Source organism: Panthera pardus, unplaced genomic scaffold, assembly GCF_024362965.1.
Source record: "Panthera pardus isolate Hobbes unplaced genomic scaffold, ASM2436296v1 HiC_scaffold_27, whole genome shotgun sequence".
Lineage (NCBI taxonomy): Eukaryota > Metazoa > Chordata > Mammalia > Carnivora > Felidae > Panthera > Panthera pardus.
The window spans coordinates 93,385,775-93,406,252 of record NW_026526843.1 but is presented as its reverse complement, the minus strand read 5'-3'; the positions used below and the strand labels follow the sequence as shown (position 1 = coordinate 93,406,252).

Sequence of the window (20,478 nt, the reverse complement as noted above, 5' to 3'; positions counted from 1 at the left end):
TGCTCGTTACAAAAAATTTGCAGTCAATTATACTTATTTTACTGGTTCTTAGTAAATACCTACAGAGTAGATAAGCTGTGCTATAAAATAATTATCTTACAGGCAGATTGATAATATAACCAAAGACCTAAAAGTTATTCCTAGAATGTAATTAACAGTCATCTACATTTTTTAAAGATTTACAAGTCCCAGTGTTTTACTAAAACCACCAGGTTTGCTTACATTTTCAATCTAGATATTGATCTACTATATCGTATTCTCTTTTTGCTTGTTTTCCTATAGTATCCTTTATAATCTTTTTTTTTTCTATTCAAGGACTCAAATCACTCTGAAAATAGACTGCATAACAGATGGGATCTGGAAGTTTCCCATAACATTGGTTGGTACTGAGCCTGATGTGGATGATGTCATTGATATTGAAGGGGTTGGTTTATTTAAGGAATCTATTGTCGACTTCAGGCTGACAAGTCAGACGAGGTAATATATCAAGCAAAAGTATGTAACTGGTTTTGTGAATGTAATTTATGCTGAACTGGGAAACAAAATTTAAGATGGAAAATTCTATTATGTCATCTTTTGCTTTTTAAGCCAGAGAAGTATGCTACTAGGAACCAAAGCTGTATGTATTTCATAATTTTTAGTTAAACAGTGGAAAACAGAGCCTACAAAATGAAAACCAAAAACAAGAGACAAAAGTCAATAGATACTGAAATTTAGGATCATATTTCTATGTGATTTTCAAAGGATGTTATTAATGTATATTTATAGCCCACTCTTATTTCTTTATTTTAATTCCAGTATAGTTAACATACAGTTTTATGTTAGTTTCAGGTGTAAAATATAGTGATTTAACAATTCTATACATTACTCAGTGCTAATCATAATCTTAACCCCCTTCACCTATTTCACCCATCCCCCCACCCTCTCCCTTCTGATAACCATCAGTTTGTTCTCTGTAGTTAAGAGTCTCTTTCTTCATTTGTCTCATTCTTTATTTTTTTTTCCTTTGTTCATTTGTTTCTTAAATGCCATATATGAGTGAAATCATATGGTATTTGTCTTTCTCTCGCTAACTTATTTCACTTAGCATGATACTCTCTCCTTCCATCCTTGCTGTTGCAAATAGCAAAATTTTATTCTTTTTTATGGCTGAATAATATTACATGATATATATAAAACCTCTTTTTTATCCATTCATCTATTGATGGACACTTGGACTGCTTCCATAATTTGGCTATGCATTGGTTAATGCAGCAATGAACAAAAATAGGGCCACGTTTATCCTTTTGAATTAGTGTTTTTGTATGCTTTGGGTAAATACCCAGTAGTGCTATTACTGGATCATAGTGTAGTTCTTTTTTTAATTTTTTGAGGAATTTCCATACTATCTTCCACAGTGGCTGCACCAGTTTACATTCCCACCAACAGTGCACAAGGGTTCCTTTTCCTCCACATTCTCACCAACACTTGTTTCTAGTGTTTTGATTTTAGCCATTTTGATAGGTGTGAGGTGATATCTCATTGTAGGGTTTTTTTCAATTTTTTATTAAATTCCAGTTAACATACAGTGTAATATTAGTCAGGTATAGAGTTTAGTGAGTCATCACTTACATACAACACCCAGTGCTCATCATAAAAAGTACCCTCCTTGATACCCATCACCCATCTAGCCCATCCCCCCCCCCACCTCCCCTTCAGTAACTCTCAGTTTGTTCTGTATAGTTAAGATCTGTTTCCTGGTGTGCCTCTCTTTTTTTTCACCTATGTTCCTCTGTCTTGTTTCTTAAATTCCACATATGAGTGAAATCATATGGTATTTGTCTTTCTCTAACTTATTTCACTTAGCATAATATACTCTAGCTCCATCCATGTTGCAAATGGCAAGATTTCATTCTTTTTGATGGCTGAGTAATATATCATTGTGTGTGTGTGTGTGTGTGTGTGTGTGTGTGTGTGTGTGTGTGTGTATACACCAAGTTTTCTTTATCCATTCATCAATGGATGAACATGAACATTTGGGCTCTTTCCATAATTTGGCTATTGTTGATTATGCTGCCGTATACACTGGGATGCATGTGCCTCTTCAAATCAGTGTTTTTGTATACTTTGGTAAATACCTAGAAGTGTAATTGCTGAATCATAGGGTAGTTTTATTTTTAACTTTTTGATGGACCTCCGTACTGTTTTCCAAAGTGGCTGCACCAGTTTGCATTCCCACCAACAGTGCAAGAGGGTTACCCTTTCTCTGCATCCTCCCCAACACCTGTTGTTTCCTATGTCATTAATTTTAGCCATTCTGACAGGTATGAGATGATATCTCATTGTAGTTTTGATTTGCATTTCTCTGATGATAAGTGATTTTGAGCATCCTTTCATGTGTCTGTAGGCTATCTGTATGTCTTCTTTGGAAAAATGTCTGTTCATGTCTTCCACCCATCTTTAAATAGGATTATTTGTTTTGGGGGTCCTGAATTATATAAGTTTTTTATATATATTGGATACTAACCCTTTATCTGATATGCCGTTTGCAAATATCTTCTCCCATTCTGTCAGTTGCCTTTTAGTTTCATTGATTGTTTCCTTTGCTGTGCAGAAGCTTTTTATTTTGATGTAGTCCCAAATAGTTTAGTTTTGCTTTTACTTCCCTTGCCTCAGGAGACATGTCTAGGAAAAATTTTAAAGATAGATGAAATGTTTTTTTCCATACAATTTAATGGCTTGGGTTATGAAGTGGTTTAAGTAGAGACAATCAGGTAACCTACATTGATTCTTTTTTATGTATTATTATTCTGCTCCACCATAGCTATCCTTGTTATAACAGAGGCAGCATGACCATGATACTTTTACTTATCTCACATGTAAAACATATTTTTTACCTGTTTTTGAGATATAATGTACATGCCATAAAATGTCATTGTAAGTATACATTTCAATAATTTCTTTGAAAAATTATAGAATTTGTAATCATAATCACATTCAAGGTTTAGAACTCTCCCATTTCCCCCCAAATTTCCCTCAAGCCCCTGTTCCCACCCCCAGTCTCAGGCAACCAATGATTTGCTTTCTATCTCTATAACCTTGCCTTTTCTGGATATTTCATATAAACAAAATCACCCCCTATGTAGTCTTTCTTTAACAAAAGAAACAAAAACAAAAACAAAACATTATTTTTAAACAGTGCTAGGTTTACATCAGATTGGAGAGGAAGGTATAGAGATTTCTCATATACCTCCTGCCCCCACTCATGTGTAGCCTTCCTGATTATAAACTTTACCCACTGGAATGGTATTTTTTTTTTTTTTTTTACCAGGGATGGACCTACATTGACATATTATAATCACCCAAAGTGCATAGTTTACCTTAGGGCTCACTCTTGGTGTTGTATATTCTATGAATTTGGAAAGAATAACAATGGCATATATGCATCATTACAATACAGAGTATTTGCACTCAAATTTCCTCCATGCTCTCCCTATTCATTTCTCTCATACCCCTGGAACCTTTCTATTGTCTCCTAGTTTTGCCTGTTTTCAGAACGTCATGAAATTGGAATCATATAGTGTGTATGCTTTTCAATCTGGCTTCTTTTACTTAGTAATATGCATTTGAGGTTTATCCATGTCTTTTCATGACTTGATAGCGCATTTGTTTTTTAGCACTGAGTACTATTTCACTGGATGTACCACTGTTTATTTATCCATTCACCTACTGAAGGACATCTTGGTTGCTTCAAGGTTTTGGCAATCATGGGCAAAGCTTATATAAACATCTGGGTACAAGTTTTATTGTGGATGTGTTTTCATCTGTTTGGAGTAAACACCCAGGAATATGATTGCTGGATCTTATGGCAAAAATATGCTTAGTTTTGTAAGAAATTGCCAAACTATCATCCAAAGTGGCTATATCATTTTGTACTGTCACCAGTTATGAATGACAGTTCCTGTTGCCCTACACGCTCGTCAGCAAATGAAGCTATCAGTGTTCTGGATTTTGACTTATTTATTTATTTATTATTTTTAAAGTTTATTTTAATTTATTTTGAGAGGGGGAGGGGCAGAGAGACAGAGAGAATCCCAAGCAGGCTGTACACTGTCAGCACAGAGCCCAGTGTGGGGCTTGAACTCACAAACCGTGAGATCATGATCTGAGCTGAAATCAAGAATCAAATGCTTAACTGACTGAGCTACCCAGGTGCCTCTGGATTTTGGCCATTTTAAAAGAAGTGTAGTGGTATCTCGTAGTTTTAGTTTGTATTTCCCTGATGACATATGATGCAATACATCTTTTCAAAGGCTTAACTTGACACCTATAGATCTTCTTTGGTGGAGTGTGTGATAAGGTCTTTGGCCCATTTTTTAAATTGGGTTGTTTGGGGTTTTTTATTCTTGAGTTTTAGAGTTCTCTGCCTATATTGCATAGCAGTCCATTATCAGATGTGTCTTTCACAAGTACTTTCTCCCAGTCTGTAGCTTGTGTTCTAATTCTCTTCATATGGCCCTTCATAGAGTAGAAGTTTTTAATTTTGCTGGGGTCCAATTTACCAATTTTTCTTTCATGGATTGTGTCTTTGCTGTTTTGTCTAACAAGGCATCAGCATACCCAAGGTCATCTACTTTTTCTTTTATTTTATCTTCTAGGAGCTTTATAGTTTTATGTTTTACATTTAGGTTTGTGATCCATTTTGAGTTAACTTTTGTAATGGGTATAAGGTACTTGTCTAGATCATTTTTTTTTAATTTTGTATATGGATGTCCATTTGTTCCAGCACCATTTGTTGAAGAGACCATCTTTGTTCCATTGTATTACCTTTGCTCCTTTGTCAAAGATCAGTTGACTATATCCTTCTGTCTATTTCTGTTTCTGGGCTTTCTGTTCTGTTCACTAATCTGTTCGTTTGCCAATACCACACTGTCTTGATTACTGTAGCTTTATACTGAGTCTTGAAGTTGGGTAGTCTTATTCTACAACTTCCAAAGATATTTCAAATTATTAGATATTTTTGTTTACATGTGAATTGATTTAATGCATTCAAACAGTTTTCCAGGACTAGTGAAACAGTTTCAATGATTTCATCATAACTAAAAAGTTCTCAAATGCAATACTGGCAAAAAGAAAAAAAAAAGAAAGAAAGAAACAATTGGAAATAGGCTCCCCAAATTATACTTTTCGATTATACCCAATGTTGTTACCCTTTGCTACTTATATATATTTTATTCCACTAATAGTTCAGACGGTTTCTACTTTACGTTTGAACAATTGAAATTACCTCATTAGATTCTCTGCCTCTCGTCCCTTTCATTCCAATGTACTTTCTACATTGCTGTAAAACCAATCTCCTTAAAACAATGTTATTAACATGTGACTTCCCTTGTCAAAAGCATTTGATGGTTTCCTATTGCTTTCCCAAGATGACATCTAAATCATGCATGCTGTTCATGGTCCTAGCTCACTCTGACCTTTCCAATTTCTTCTTTCTACTGTCTAAAACAGATTATCTGCTTCATTCTTAAGGAAAAAAGAGTCACTATTCTTATCCATTCCTCCTCACCTGTCTTCAGTTTCTGTCTGTTTCTAAAATTTCCATCGTATCTCCTCTCCACATTTCTAAAATCTTCTCATTCCTCTTGTCATCACAATATAATCTTACTTGACCACTTATGTATGTACATATATATATGCATACATATATACACATATATGTACACACATATATGCATATACATATATATACACACACATTACATATATATCTATTCCTTAGGCATCGTATATAGGATTTTTTTTGCAACTTCTATGTCTTTTGTATTTGCCGTCCTAGACTTTGTTCAGAATTAGTTCCCATTAAGTATCTAGTAATGAATCAAACTTAGAAAATAACTTAGAATTATTCACTTTATTCATTCACCAAAATTTCCAAAGATTAATATTTCAGTTAGGCCAATAACAGGTATTCTCTTAGAAAACTTACTGTTGTTGTGTGCAAGAGAACAAAATGACATTCTACCTTAATATGGAAATATAAACCCAATGTGAAACTCATAGTATGGTCACATTTTGGAGGGTTATAAGATTCTTAATGTGTTTTTATCCTCTAAATGCTTGAATCAGAGTTAGTATTCAATAATATTCATTTAATTGTGAAATCAACTAAAGGTACTGAGCTGATTCCTGCAGGCAAATTCAATTATTGCATATCATTAGGGAATAAGCATATGGAAAGGTGGTGTTTTATTCCAATTATATTTTACTCTAAAAAAAGGGAGATCCCCATGGGACCATGTTTTATTCATCTTTGTAAACTCACTACCTAGGTGCACAATAAACTATTTCAATCAACACGTATTTTAAACTGAGTCTTGAAGGTTAAGTTGTCATTTGCAACACAGATTAGGGAAGAGGGAGTGGAGAAGTTCCAGCAGGAGGGTATTATATATACAAAGTTCTAGAGGGATGAGACAGTGAGTTCTATTGAAAGAACTGAAAGTAGTTAGAATCGCTGGAATTAGGAGTACCATGGGGAGACTGGGAGCAGATGACATAGATTGGCATCCATTCAGAAGTACTTAACTAGAGAACCATTGGGCTCCTGGGCTCTATGATTCTATTCATTCATCATGCATTAGGGACAGAGCAGAATGATGTAGTGACCATTTCTGATTTATTAATTCAATAGTTATTGCACATCTCCCTTGTTCCAGTCCTCTGTGTTTATAAATCTGTTGTGTGGTCAACAATTAGAGTATATATTTGATCTTTTTTTTATCTCTCATTCTTTAAGAACATGAGATTCTAGAGCACAAAATCAACATTTAGTATTTTATACATTCTAGGAGTTCAGTAAATAGTGATTAGTGAGTAAATGAATAAATTCATGAAATCAGAATAAAGGGAAACATCTCAAGGATCCACCTTATCCTTATGATCCACCTTATTATTGTTATCCACCTATTTATAATATTTATAATACTTATAAATATAAATATTTACAATATTTATAATACTTATAAATATAAATATTTATAATACTTATAATATTTATAAATATAAATGTTTATGATACTTATAATAGGTGGATAATAATATTTAGAAATCACAAAAGTTAGAAAATAAAATATTAAATAGATATTTATTGTGTCACTATTTTAACTTTTTGTTCCATATAGAGTTTTGATGTCTATTTTAGTGTTTACTGATAAATAAATATATATATTATATCTCTCTATGTAATACCTTATTTTCCTTAATTGAAATTTAACATGGCCATTTAAAACACTTTGTCAGTGCATGTGATATCTCTAGATGATACAGAATTTTGATAGCAAAATTTACAAGTGATCAACTTTCAAAACAAATGCATTTGGGTGAATAACAAAGAAAAAGAGACAATTTATCTGGAAGAAATGTAATTTGCTGATGTAAGTTTGATAGGTATACAAGGCCCTAATGTTCCCTCCTAAGATGTAGTCATTGGGATTAGCTAAAAAAAAAGGAAGGAGGAGGGTCCATGATATAAAATCCTTACATCTTGAGTCAAAAAATATCCTTTACCTTTTTCATAACAATTCAAAGATATTACTTTTTTTCTTCATAAAGAAGGAGATATAAATATTTCTTGATGTTAAAGCAGCAGCCTTGTAAATAGTTTAAAGCGTACTTTGAGTGGGTTTATAGTGCATGTGGTGAACAAGACCTTAAATCGCAAGATTGTTCCTTTAAAAAAATGGATAATATTTAGAGGAGATTTAATCAATAAATGACACTATTAATAATTTTTTGTGGTCATAGGGCTAAACTCATTTGGATCAGGAAATGGGTAAAGCAATTATATTTTTTCAATTCTTCTATAAAATTATCACACTAATTTAATCTTTGGGAGTAAAGATCTATTTCTTCACACCAAAAAGTGAGAGATTGCTGAGGGTCTTATATGTACAGTACTGCAAAATGACCAATTATTCTTTTTTTATTTTAAATATAATTTATTGTCAGATTAGTTGCCATACAACACCCAGTGCCAACCCAACAGGTGCCCTTCTCAATGCCCATCACCCACTTTCCCCTGTCCCCAAACCCCCATCAACCCTCAGTTTGTTCTCAGTATTTTAGAGTCTCTTATGGTTTGCCTCCCTCCCTTCTCTGTAACTTTTTCCCCCCTTCCACTCCCCCATGGTTCTCTGTTAAGTTTATCAGGATCCACATAAGAGTGAAAAACCTGTCTTTCTCTCTATGACTTATTTCACTTAGCAGAATACCCTCCACTTCCATCCACATTGCTACAAAGGGCCATATTTCATTCTTTCTCATTGCCACATAGTACTCCATTGTGTATATAAACCACAATTTCTTTATCCATTCATCAGTTGATGGACATTTAGGCTCTTTCCATAATTTGGCTATTGTTGAGAGTGCTGCTACAAACATTGGGGTACAAGTGCCCCTATGCATCAGTACTCCTGTAGCCCTTGGGTAAATTCCTAGCAGTGCTACTGCTGGGTCATAGGGTAGGTCTATTTTTAATTTTTGGAGGAAACTCCACACTGTTTTCCAGAGCGGCTGCACCAGTTTGCATTCCCACCAACAGTGCAAGAGGGTTCCCGTTTCTCCACATCCTCTCCAGCATCTATAGTCTCCTGATGTGTTCATTTTGGCCACTCTGATTGCAATTTTTCTTTTTTTAAGTTTATGTATTTATTTTGAGAGAGAGAGCAAAGAGCAGGGGAGAGGCAGAGAGAGAGGGAGGAGAGAATCCCAAGCAAGCTCTGCGCTGTCAGTGCAGAGCCGGACGCAGGGCTCAAACTCATAAACCATGAGATCATGACCTGAGTTAAAACCAAGAGTTGGATGCTTAACCAACTGAGCCACCCAGTTGCCCCCAAATGGCCAATTATTAAGAGCAGCCCCTGTAATACAAGAAAGGATGAGTGCCAGGAAATTCATGGCCAGTAGTATAGTAGCTGGCTTATGAACAGGCACCCCATAAATATTAATTGAAGGAATAAGACAAATTAAGAAGGAAAATTATTAGAAATTCATGTCTTCAGCTGCTCAGTATAGCCATATAGAGCATCTGGAGAAGGAGCAAAGTATTATCTTTGCCATGAGGAAGCAGAAATGTATTGTATAATACCATTGAGACTTTTTTAAATGTTTATTTATTTTGAGATTTATAGATATTTTTTAAATGCTTATTTATTTTGAAAGAGAGAGAGAGAGCACACACACATGCGAATTGCCCAAATGGGCCGAGAGAGAGGGAAGGAGAGAATTCCAAGCAGGATTTGTGCTGTCAGCACAGAGCCTGATGCAGGGCTCGATCTCACAAACTGCAAGATCACAACCTGAGCTGAAATTGAGAGTCAGTCACTTAACCACCTGAGCCACCCAGGCGCCCCAAAACATACATCTTTGATAAGACTTTATTTTTAAAGCCAGTTTTTTAGGTATGCATAAAAACTGCACATGAAGTACAGAGAGTTCCCGTATACCCCCATCCCTAAACCCCAGCACAGTTTCCCCTATTAATAACACCTTGAATCAATGTGTTACATTTGTTACAATGGACACACCCATATTGATATATTATTATTAACTAAAGACCATAGTTTACATGAGGGTTTACTTGTTGTGTTATACAGTTATATGGATTTTGACAAATGTGTGTCAGACATTGCAGTATCATACAGAATAGTTGTCACTGCCCTAAAATCTCCCCATCTTTCACCTATTTATCCCTCCCCACTTTCTGAGCCCCTGGCAACCACTGATCTTTTTACTGACTCTGTAGTTTCATCTTTTCCAGAATGTCATGTGGCTGGGGTCATATAGTCTGTAGCTTTTTCAGACTGCCTTCTTTCACTAGCAATATGCATTAAAGGTTGGTCCGTGTTTTTTTGTAGCTTCATAGCTCATTTCTTTTTAGAGCTGAAAAATGGACATCTTGGTAGATTCTAGTTTGGGGCAAGTATGAAAAAATGTTGCTGTAAACATTTATGCAGGTTTTTGCATGGGTGTACATCTTCAAATCATTTTGACAAATGCTTAGTATTACAAATGTTGGATTGTAGAGTAAGCATATGATTAGGTAGGTAAGAAATGGCCAGATTATCCTCTAAAGTGGATAATTTTGCATCCCCAGCAGCAATGAATGAGATTTCCTATTGTTCTATATCTTTATCAACATTTGGTGGTGTCAGTTTTTTTGCATTGTAGCCCTTCTAAAAATAGTGGTACCTCATTGTTTTAATTTACAGTTGCCTAGTGTTAATGACATTGAGCATGTTGTTATATGCTTATTTGCCACTTCTATGTCTTCATTGATGAGGAGTTTAAGATTCTTTACCTATATTTTAATTGGATTTTTGATTTTGTTCTTGGTGAGTTTTAAGAATCATTTGTAAATTCTGGATATAAATCCTTTACAGGTACTTGTTCTGAAAAGATATTCTCTCAGTCTGTAGCTTCTCTTTTCATGCACTTAACAATGACTTTGACAGAGAAAAACATTTTAATTTTAATAAAGTTCACCTAATCAATTTTTTCTTTCATGGGTTGTACTTTTTTTTTTTTAAGTAGGCTTCATGCCCACTGCAGAGCCCAACGCAGGGTTTAAACTCATGATCAAGACCTGAGCAGAGATCAAGAGTTGGACACTTAACCAACTGAGCCACCCAGGTGCCCCTCATGGGTTATGTTTTCAGTGGTATATATAAAACCTCATCACCAAACCCAAAGTTGCTTTTTTTTTTTTGTATGTTCTCTTCTAGATATCTTACAGTTTTGCCATTTATATGTTGGCCTAACATCCACATTGAGTTAGTTTTTCTGAAAGGTATGAGATTTGAGTGTAGGTTCTTTATTGATTGATTGATTGATAGATTGATTGCATATTGGTTTCTGATTTGTACAGTGCCATTTGTTGAAAGACCATCCTTTCTCCATTAAATTGCCTTTACTCCTTTGTCAGAGAACAGTTGCCTGTGTTTATGCAAGCCTGTATCTGGACTATCTACTCTGTTCCATTGATGTATATACCAAGTTTTTCACCTATACTGTACTACTTTTTTTCAAATTTTATGTTTATTTATTTTTGAGAGAGAGAGAGAAAGAGACAAAGCATGAGTAGGGGAGGGGCAGAGAGGGAGACAGAGAATCGGAAGCAGGCTCCAGGCTCTGAGCTGTCAGCACAGAGCCCAACGCGTGGCTCAAACCCACAAACTGCAAGATCGTGATCTGAGCCGAAGTCGGATGCTTAATCGACTAAGCCACCAAGGCGCCCCTATACTGTACTACTTTTATAGTAAGATCTGAAATTGGGTAATGTGAGTCCTGCAACTTCCTTTTTCATTATTATATTAACTATTTTAGGGTTTTTGCTTTTTCATATAAACTGTAGAATCAGTTTTTATGTGTCTCAAAATAACTTTCTTATATTTTTATTGACATTTAATTAAATCTACAGATAACATTTGGAAGAATTGACATCTTAATAATATTGAGTTTTCCTAGGCATGAACATGGAAACTCTCTCCATTTATTTAGTTCTTCTTTTGTTTCTTTATCAGAGTTTTATACTTTTCCTCATCTAGACCTTGTACATGTTAGATTTATACCTATTTACCTCATTTTTCAGTGCTAATGTAAACAGTGTTGTGTGTTGAATTTCAAATTCCCGTTCTCCATTGCTGGTACATAGGAAAATGGTTGGTTTTTTTTAATGTTTATTTATTTTGAGAGAGAGAGAGAGAGAGAGAGAGAGAGAGAGAGAGAGAGAGAGAGAGAGAGAGAGACCGAGCAGGGGAGGGACAGGAAGAGGGAGAGGCAGAGTATCCAAAGCACTGACAGCCCAGAGCCCCATGCCGGGGCTTAAACTCACAAACTGTGAGATCACATCCTGAGCCAAAGTCAGACTTTTAACCAACTGAACTTCCCAGGAGCCCCGGAAAGTGCTTGATTTTTGTAATTAATTTTGTATTCTGCAACTCTGCTGTAATTGCTTATTATTTCTAGGTAATTTTTTTTTGTAAATTTTTTGGGATTTGTTACATCATCTGATCAAGGTCAGTTTTATTTCTTCCTTTCTGATATGCATACCATTTGTGTCCTTTTCATGTTTTATTATACTATCAAGGACTTCCAGTATGAAGTTGTATAGGAGTGGTGAGAAGGAACTTCCTCCTCTTGTTTTCAGTCTTAGGGAGTTTCTCATCATTAAGTTTGATGTTATCTGTAGGTTTTTTATAGACTTTTTTTTTTTTATCAAATTGAAAAAGTTCACTTTTATTCCTAGTTTGCTAAGAGATTTTTTTTTTTTGTCATGAATGGGTGTTAGATTTTGTCTAATACTTTATCTGTATTTTTTGAAATGGTCATTTGATTTCTCGGATTGTTGATGTGATGAAATAAATTAATTCATTTTCAAGTGTTGAGGCAATGTTGCATACCAGGAATAAATCCCACTTGGTCATGTTGTATAATTCTTTTTATACACTGTTGGATATGAATTGCTAATACTTTGTTGAGGAATTTTGCATCTCTGTTGATGACAGATATTGGTCTTTAATTTTACTTTCTTGTAAGGTATATATCCTGCTTTCATATTAGGATAATGCTAGCCTCATAAATGAATTAGGAAATGTTTCCTCTGCTTCTGTTTCTTAGAAGAGATTGTAGAGAATTGATATTACTTCTTATTTAAATATTTGGCAGAATTTGCAAGTAAGGGAAGCATATGTTTTTTTCAGAACAAGTATCTAAGACAAAGTACAAACAAAGACTTCTGCTATATCAAGGAATATATACTTCTGTGAAAATCTAGGAATATAAACGTGGAAACATCATGTTGAACTTTGGATTGAGGTTTAAAGAAGAGAGAAGGAAAGAAGATTATAGGTCATATAGAAGGATACTGGCCATGGGGGATAAACTTCTTATGCTAATGATGAAAATGGCAAAAAAAAAAAAAAAAAAAAAAAAAAAAAAAAAAAAAAAAAAAAAAGCACTGGGTGCTGTATGGAAACCAATTTGACAATAAATTTCATATTAAAAAATAAATTAAATTAAATTAAAATCTGCTTTAAAAAATGGCAAAGAAGCAAGATGAAGCAGAGTCAACCACTATCCATATATCTTCTTTTGATATCTTTGATAAGAATATTTAAATAACCTGTCTTACTGATAGGTTTACTATCAGAAGGGATACTGTACTCTGCTATTAGTTTTAGCTTCATGATATAACTTCTTAATTATGTAGCAGTCATGAGTGTGAGAAATTATCACAATAATAAGGAAGGGAATCTGGACATTTTGAGGTTTATAATGCTATGGTGCAGCTTATGAATAATTTATTCATTCTGAATTTTGGATTTTAGGAGGGTCACTAAAAGTCTCAAGGGTATCTAGAAGTATGAGAAAAACAGAATGAGGTGACCTCCTAAAATCTCTCACCACAGTTCTGGAAAACAAAAGATAACAAATAAATTTACCCTATGGGAGCAAAATATAAATGATGTTCATATCCAAAAAATAGTCTCACTACCCAAACCAGTAATAGGACATATTGCTTTCAGTCATTCATTCTTTTAATTTTTTTATTCATTTATTCAGTGGATTTGTTTATCACACAAACATTTAAACAAATATGAAAGTTTATCTCTTGTGACAAGAATTAAGGGTGTTGTGAATGCATATAATGAGGAGATTTGGCTAAGGCATGGAGGCCAGGGAAACTTCCTTGGGGAAAGGTTTGAAGATTTACAGGAAGAAGGTGAAGAGGAAGGGAAGAGCATCACAGGCATAAAAAACATATGGGCGAAGATTCTTTAGTGGGAGAGAGCTAGATATGAACAGGTGGCCAAGGAACACCAGAGTGGATAAGAAAATGTGTCTTCTGGGGTATGGAGGGTAGGGAGATGCTGGAGATGTCATTTGGAGCCAGACTATGCAAGGCTTTTTAGGTAGAATGACCAGAAAATTCACTGTCCAAAGGGGAACTTACTGGAGAATGAAAGACTCAATTAATAATTAGGCTTGGCAACAAAGTAAGCTGGGTCAGGTTTGAGCAAACCAACACTTAGAGTTCTTACTGGCCATGGTAAGAACTTTGCTCTTTATCCAAAGAATAACGGAAAGTTATTAAAGTATTATAATCACAGGAACGATCTATCTGGAAAAAAGAACACTTCAGCTGAAATGTATATAAAGAATAAGTATGAAAAGAGGTGGGCTATTTAGTTGTTGCTGTTGTCTAGACAATAAGGGATTGGTTGGATACTTGATGGAAGAAGTAGAGAGGGAAAATCTATAGAATAGAGAGGCTTCATAGAGATTAAATCTGTGAATTTAATAATGGATTTAGAGACCAAGACGTTATACCTTGTTAGAGATTATTCAGTAATGAGCCCTGGGATTACCTATCTGGTAGAAGACATCATGATATCGCATGGATGTTGGATTATATGACCTGTGATTTTAGAGTGATTGTAAAAGGTACATTATGTTTAATTTGTCTCCAAATGTTTATTGCTAATATATAGAAGTACAGATATGTGTTTATCTTGTGTCCTCTGAATTTGCTGAAATTTATTTGTTCTACAAGCTTTGTTGTTTGGTTTTTGGTTTTTTGTTTTTTGTTTTTTTGATTCCTTGGCATTGTCTACATAGACAGTCATGTCTTTTATAAATAGGGACAGTTATATTTCTTCATTTCCAATCAGTATGACTTTATTTCATTTTATGCCTTATTTCACTGGCTAGGACTTCCAGTACTGTACTGAAGGAGAATGGGGACAGTAGACATCATTGCCTTTTTTCCCCAAACTTACCTGGAAAGTATTCAGTCATTTATCATTACCTATGATGTAAGCTGTGGGATTTTTACAGCAAATTCTCATCAAGTTGAAGTTGTTTCCCTCTGCAGTAGATTCCTAGAACTGCTGTTACAAATTACCACAATCTGGGTGGCTTTAAACAGTAGACATTTATTCTGTCACAGTTCTAGAGGAGAGATGTCAGACATCAAGGTGTTGGCAGGATGATGCTTTCTCTCTAAGTTCTAGGGGAGAATTGGGTCCATCCCTTTTTCTTTGCTTCCGGGGTTGACCTCAAACCTTGAGCTTCCTTGCTTTGTGGACGCATCTGATGCCATGTCATATGCCATGCTCTTCGTGTGTGCTTCTCTGCATCTCTTCTTGTAATAACATCCGTCATCTTAGATTAGAGCCCACCTTAATTCAGAATGTCTTCATCTTGACTTGATTACATACACAATGATCCCATTTTCAAATACACTCATATTCACAGGCACTGGGGGTTAAGACTTCAGCATACATTTTGTGGAAGACAGTTCCTAATTTCCCTACTCTGATTTTCTAAGTGTCCTTATCAAGAATGGGTGTTGAATTTTGTCAGATGATTTTTCTGCACCAATTGATGGTATCATGCTGTCTTTCTTCTTTGGCTTGTGGACATGGTGGATTACACTGATCAGATTTCAAATATTGAACTAAATTTGCATTTCTGGAATAAAGTCAACTTGGCCTGGATATATATTGTGTTTTGTGCATTGCCAGGTTAGTTTGCTAAAATTTGGTCAGGATTTTTGTACCTAAGTTTATGAGAAATATTGGCTTATAGCTTACTTACAAATTGTTATTATTGTCATTACTATTATTAGTGTACTGTCTCTGTCTCATTTTGCTAAATGGGTAATGCTTGGTACAAAAAAATGAGTTTCAGAAATGCTCCTTTCTCTTCTATTTTTTGGAAGATACTTTTTACAGTTGGCTGTAATTCTCCTTTAAATGATTGGCAAAATTGGAGCACCTGGGTGGCTCAGTCAATTAAGCGTTGGCTTCAGCTCAGGTCGTGATCTTACAGTCAGTGAGTTCGAGTCCCACATCGGGCTCTGTGCTGACAGTTCAGAGCCTGGAGCCTGCTTTGGATTCTGTGTTTCCTTCTCTCTCTGCTCCTCCCCCACTCATGCTCTGTCTCTCTCTGTCTCTCAAAAATGAATAAACATTAAACAAATTTTTTTTTAATGATTGGCAAAATTATCCAGTGAAATCATGTGGGCCTGGAAGTTTCCCTTCACTAACTTTTTAAAATTACTGATTTAATTAAATAGTTGTATACTTATTCAGCTTATTTATTTCACATTGTGTGAGTTGTAATGGCTCTTGCTCAGTAACTGTTCCTTTTCTTGTAAGTTATCAAATATAGGGGTGCCTGAGTGGCTCAGTCGGTTAAGAGGCTGACTCTTGATTTCAGCTTAGGTCATGATCTCACAGATGGTGAGTTTGAGCCCTGTATCCAGCTCTGTGCTCACAGTATGGAGCCTGCTTTGGATCCTCTGTATCCCTCTCTCTGCCCCTCCCCCACTCATGCTCGCTCTCTTTCTCAAAAATAAATAAATGTTAAAATTTTTTTAAGTTATCAAATATATGTGTGTAGTTATTTATAATATCCCCTTACTTTTTATATCTGCAGTGCTTTTGTGGTATCCCCTCTTTCATTTCTCAAATTGGTTATTTGCAGCTTTTCTTTTATCACTATGAATTGTGCTAGCAGGTTGTCACTTTTATTCACCCTGTTGAAAGTATCAACTTTTTGTTTCATTGATTTTCTCTGTTGATTTTCTGTTTTGATTTTAATTGACTTCTCTTATTTTTGTTGTCTTTTACTTGCTGTGGGTTTACTTTGGTCTTTTAAAATTAGTTACCATTATTTTTATTGTGGTTAGAATATTTAAGATCTATTCTTTTTCTAATGTTTATTTATTTTGAGAGAGAGAGAGAGAGACGAGAGATAGAGAGTAAGCTGGCGGAGGGGCAGAGAGAGAGGGAGAGAGAGAGTCCCAAGTAGGCTCTGCACTGATACATGCAGGCCTCAATACCACACACTGCGAGATCATGACCTCAACCCAAATCAGGAGTCAGACGCTTAACCACCTGAGCCACCCAGGCACCCCTAAGATCTATTCTATTAGTAACTTTTGAGTATATGATACAGTATTCTTAACTATAGTCACCATATCACATTGGATCCTCAGAACTTGGTCATCTTATAAATGGAAGTTTGTACCCTTTGACCAACATCTCCCCATTTCCTCTACCTCCCAATTCCTCTCAACTACCATTCTACTCTCTGTTTTTATGAGTTCCGCTTTTTTAGATTTCACATATACGTGAGCTCATAGAGTATTTGTCTTTCTCTGACTTACTTAGCATAATGTCCTCAAGGTGCATCCATGTTGTTGAAAATGACAAGATTTCCTCTTTCTTCTGGCTAAATAATATTCCATTGTAAGTATATATCACATTATCTTTATCCATTCAGCTATCAGTAGATACTTAGATTATATCCATGTCTTAGCTTTTTGTGAATAATGCTGCAATGAACATGGGAGTGCAAATATCTCTTCTAGTAGTGATTTCATTTATTTTGGTCATATACCCAGAAGTGGAATTGCTGGATCATATAATAGGTCCATTTTTTAATTTTTTGAGGCACCTCTATACCATTTTCCATAGTGGTTGTAAAAATTTACATTCCTACCAACAGTGTTCAAAGGGTCCCTTTTTCCACGTCCTCACCAACACTTGTTGTCTCTTGTCTTTTTGATAAGACTAACAGGTGTGAGGTAATATCTTATTGTGGTTTTGATTTGCATTTCCCTGATGTTAGTAATCATCATGTACATGTTGGCCGTCCATATGTCTTCTTTGGAAACATGTCTATTCAGGTTCTCTGCCCGTATTTTAACTGAATTATTTGTTTGTTTGCTATTGAGTTATATGAGTTCCTGATATATTTTGGTTATTACCCTCTTAAAGATAGATGGTTTGCAAATATTCCCTCCAGTTCCTCAAAATTCTACAAAACTGAGCAGAAGCTTTGTAGTTTGAAGTAATCCCACTTGTTTGTTTCCGCTTTTGTTGCTCATGCTTTTGGTGTCATACTGGAAAATCATTGCCAAGACCAATGCCAAGGAGCATTTTCCCTGTGTTTTCTTGGAGTTTTATAGTTTCAGGTCTCTTTTTTTTAATATTTTATTTTTTTTACATTTATGTATTTTTGATAGAGACAGAGCACAAGTGGGGGAGGGGCAGAGAGAGAGGGAGACACAAAATCTGAAGCAGGCTCCAGGCTCTGAGCTCCGAGCTCTGAGCTGTCAGCACAGACCCCAACACGGGGTTCGAACCCACAAACCACAAGATCGTGACCTGAGCCGAAGTCGGACACTTAACCGAGTGAACCACCCCATCGCCCGAGTTTCAAGTCCTAAATTAAGTCTCTAATCCATTTTTTTTTAATTTTCATGAATGGCTTAAGTGTCCAATTTCATTCTTTTGCATAGAATTATCCAGTTTTCCTAGAGCCATTTAATTAAGAGACTGTCTTTTCCCCATTGGGTATTCTTGGCTCTCTTATCAAATATAAGTTGACAGCATATGTGACAGTTTATTTCTGGCTTTGGCCTCTCAATTCTGTTCTGTTGTACATGTCTGTTTTTATGCCAGAACCATACTGTTTTAATTATGATAGCTTTGTAATATAGTTTGAAATAAAAAAAAATGTTATTCCTTCAGCTTTGTTCTACTCAGGATTGCTTTATCTATTCAGGGTCTCCTATGGTTTCATGTAAATTTTAGGATTCTTTTTTTTTTCTATTTCTATGAAAAATGCCATTGGGATTTTGATGGAAATTGCATGGACTCTATAGATGGCTTTGGTTGTATGGATATTTTGACAATATTAATCCTTCCAATCCCTAAACACAGTATACCTTCCTATTTGTCTATTTCTTTCATCAAAATCTTAGAGTTTTCAGTGTAAAGATCCTTAACCTCCTTGGTTAAATTTATTACAAAGTATTTTATTCTTTTAGATGCTCTTGTAAAATGGGACTCTTTTCTCTATTTTTCAGATAGTTTGTTGTTAGTGTAAGGAAATGCAACTGATTTTTGTATGTTGATTTTGTATCCTGTAACCTAAAAATTTTGCTTATTGATTCTAACAGATTTTTTGGTATAGTCTTCAGGATTTTCTATATGTAAGATCACATCATCTGTAAGAAAAAAGGTGATTTTACTTCTTTTCTGATTTGGATGCCTTTTATTTCTTTTTCTTACCTAATTGCTCTCACATGGGCTTTCAGTACTGCGTTGAGTAGAAGCAGTAAGAGTGGCACCTTTGTCTTATTCCTGATCTTAGGGGAAAAGCTATCAACCTTTCACTACTGAGTGTGATGTTAACTATGGGCTCGTCATATATGGCCTTAATTATGTTAAGTTTTGTTCCTTCTAAATCCAATTTGTTAAGAGTTTTTATCATGAAAAGATGTTGAATTTTGTCATATGCCTTTTTTGTATCTATTTAAATGATCATGTAATGTTTATCTTTTATACTGTTAATGTGGTGTGTCATATTTATTAATTTGTTTATTCGAACCACCTTTGCATCCTAGAGATAAATCCCACTTGATTGTGGCATATGAAACTTTTAATGTACTGTTGAATTCAGTTTGCCAGTCTTTTGTTGAGAATTTTTGAACGTATATTTATCAGGAATATTGGCTTTTAGTTTTCTTTCCTTGTAGTTTCCTTACCTGGCTTTGCCGTCAGGGTAATGCTGATCTTGTAAAATAAGTTGGAGAATGTTTCTTTTTCTTCATTATTTTGGAAGAATTTAAGAAAGATTGGTATTAATTCTTTTTAAAATATTTGGTAGAATTCACCAGTGAAACCATCTGGTCCTGGGATTTTCTTTTTTGGCAGGTTTTTAGTTACTGATTCAATCTCCTGACTCATACTGCTCTCTTGGCATTTAAGGTAGCAGTCACCTCCTCCATCTTTGCTGACTGGTTTCAATAAAGAAATACCTCTTTCAGTCCTACTTGGGATTCTGAGTCTTTCTCAGTGCTTTTCTATGTGTATGTCTGCTCCATACCTCTTACTCTATTGTTATGGCAAAATTCTGTCCACCATGTCAAGCCACTCTGAGGGCTGACAGCCTCCCTTTCACCTTCCCTTGGGTGGTGCTGAATGTTCAATTTTGTGGTTTCTTACAGACCTTCAGAGTTGGGCAGATTTCTGCACATTACTCACTAGCCACCTATAAAGGTTCTCTCTTGCTACTGTAGGGGGCAAACACAAGGAAGTCACCATGGGGTGAGAATGTATGGGGGCAAGGCACCCAGAGTGCTAGGGATGCTTGTGGGCTAGCTGGGGGATCTGCAGGTGAAGTATCCCCATTGGTTCTGTGTGGGCTTTTTTTCTTTTCTTTTCTTTCTTTCTTTCTTTCTTTCTTTCTTTCTTTCTTTCTTTTTTTTTCGATGTCTATTTTTGAGAGAGAGACAGAGAGAGAGCACAAGCTGGGGAGGGGCAGAGAGACAGAGGGAGAGAATCCCAAGCAGGCCCCTTGCTATGAGCACAGAGCACCATATGGGGCTCAATCTCACAAATCTCGAGGTCATGACCTGAA

General features: G+C 35.4%; 1 protein-coding gene across 1 annotated transcript in view; it reads left to right on the top strand.

Annotated features, from left to right (window-relative positions):
• CFAP47 (cilia and flagella associated protein 47) overlaps window positions 1-20,478 on the top strand; it is a 546,469-nt gene that overhangs the window by 505,361 nt on the left and 20,630 nt on the right. The window contains exon 64 of the mRNA XM_053891727.1: window positions 316-477. Within this exon, the coding sequence (XP_053747702.1) occupies window positions 316-477 (162 nt within the window). The remainder of the gene's footprint in view (window positions 1-315; window positions 478-20,478) is intronic.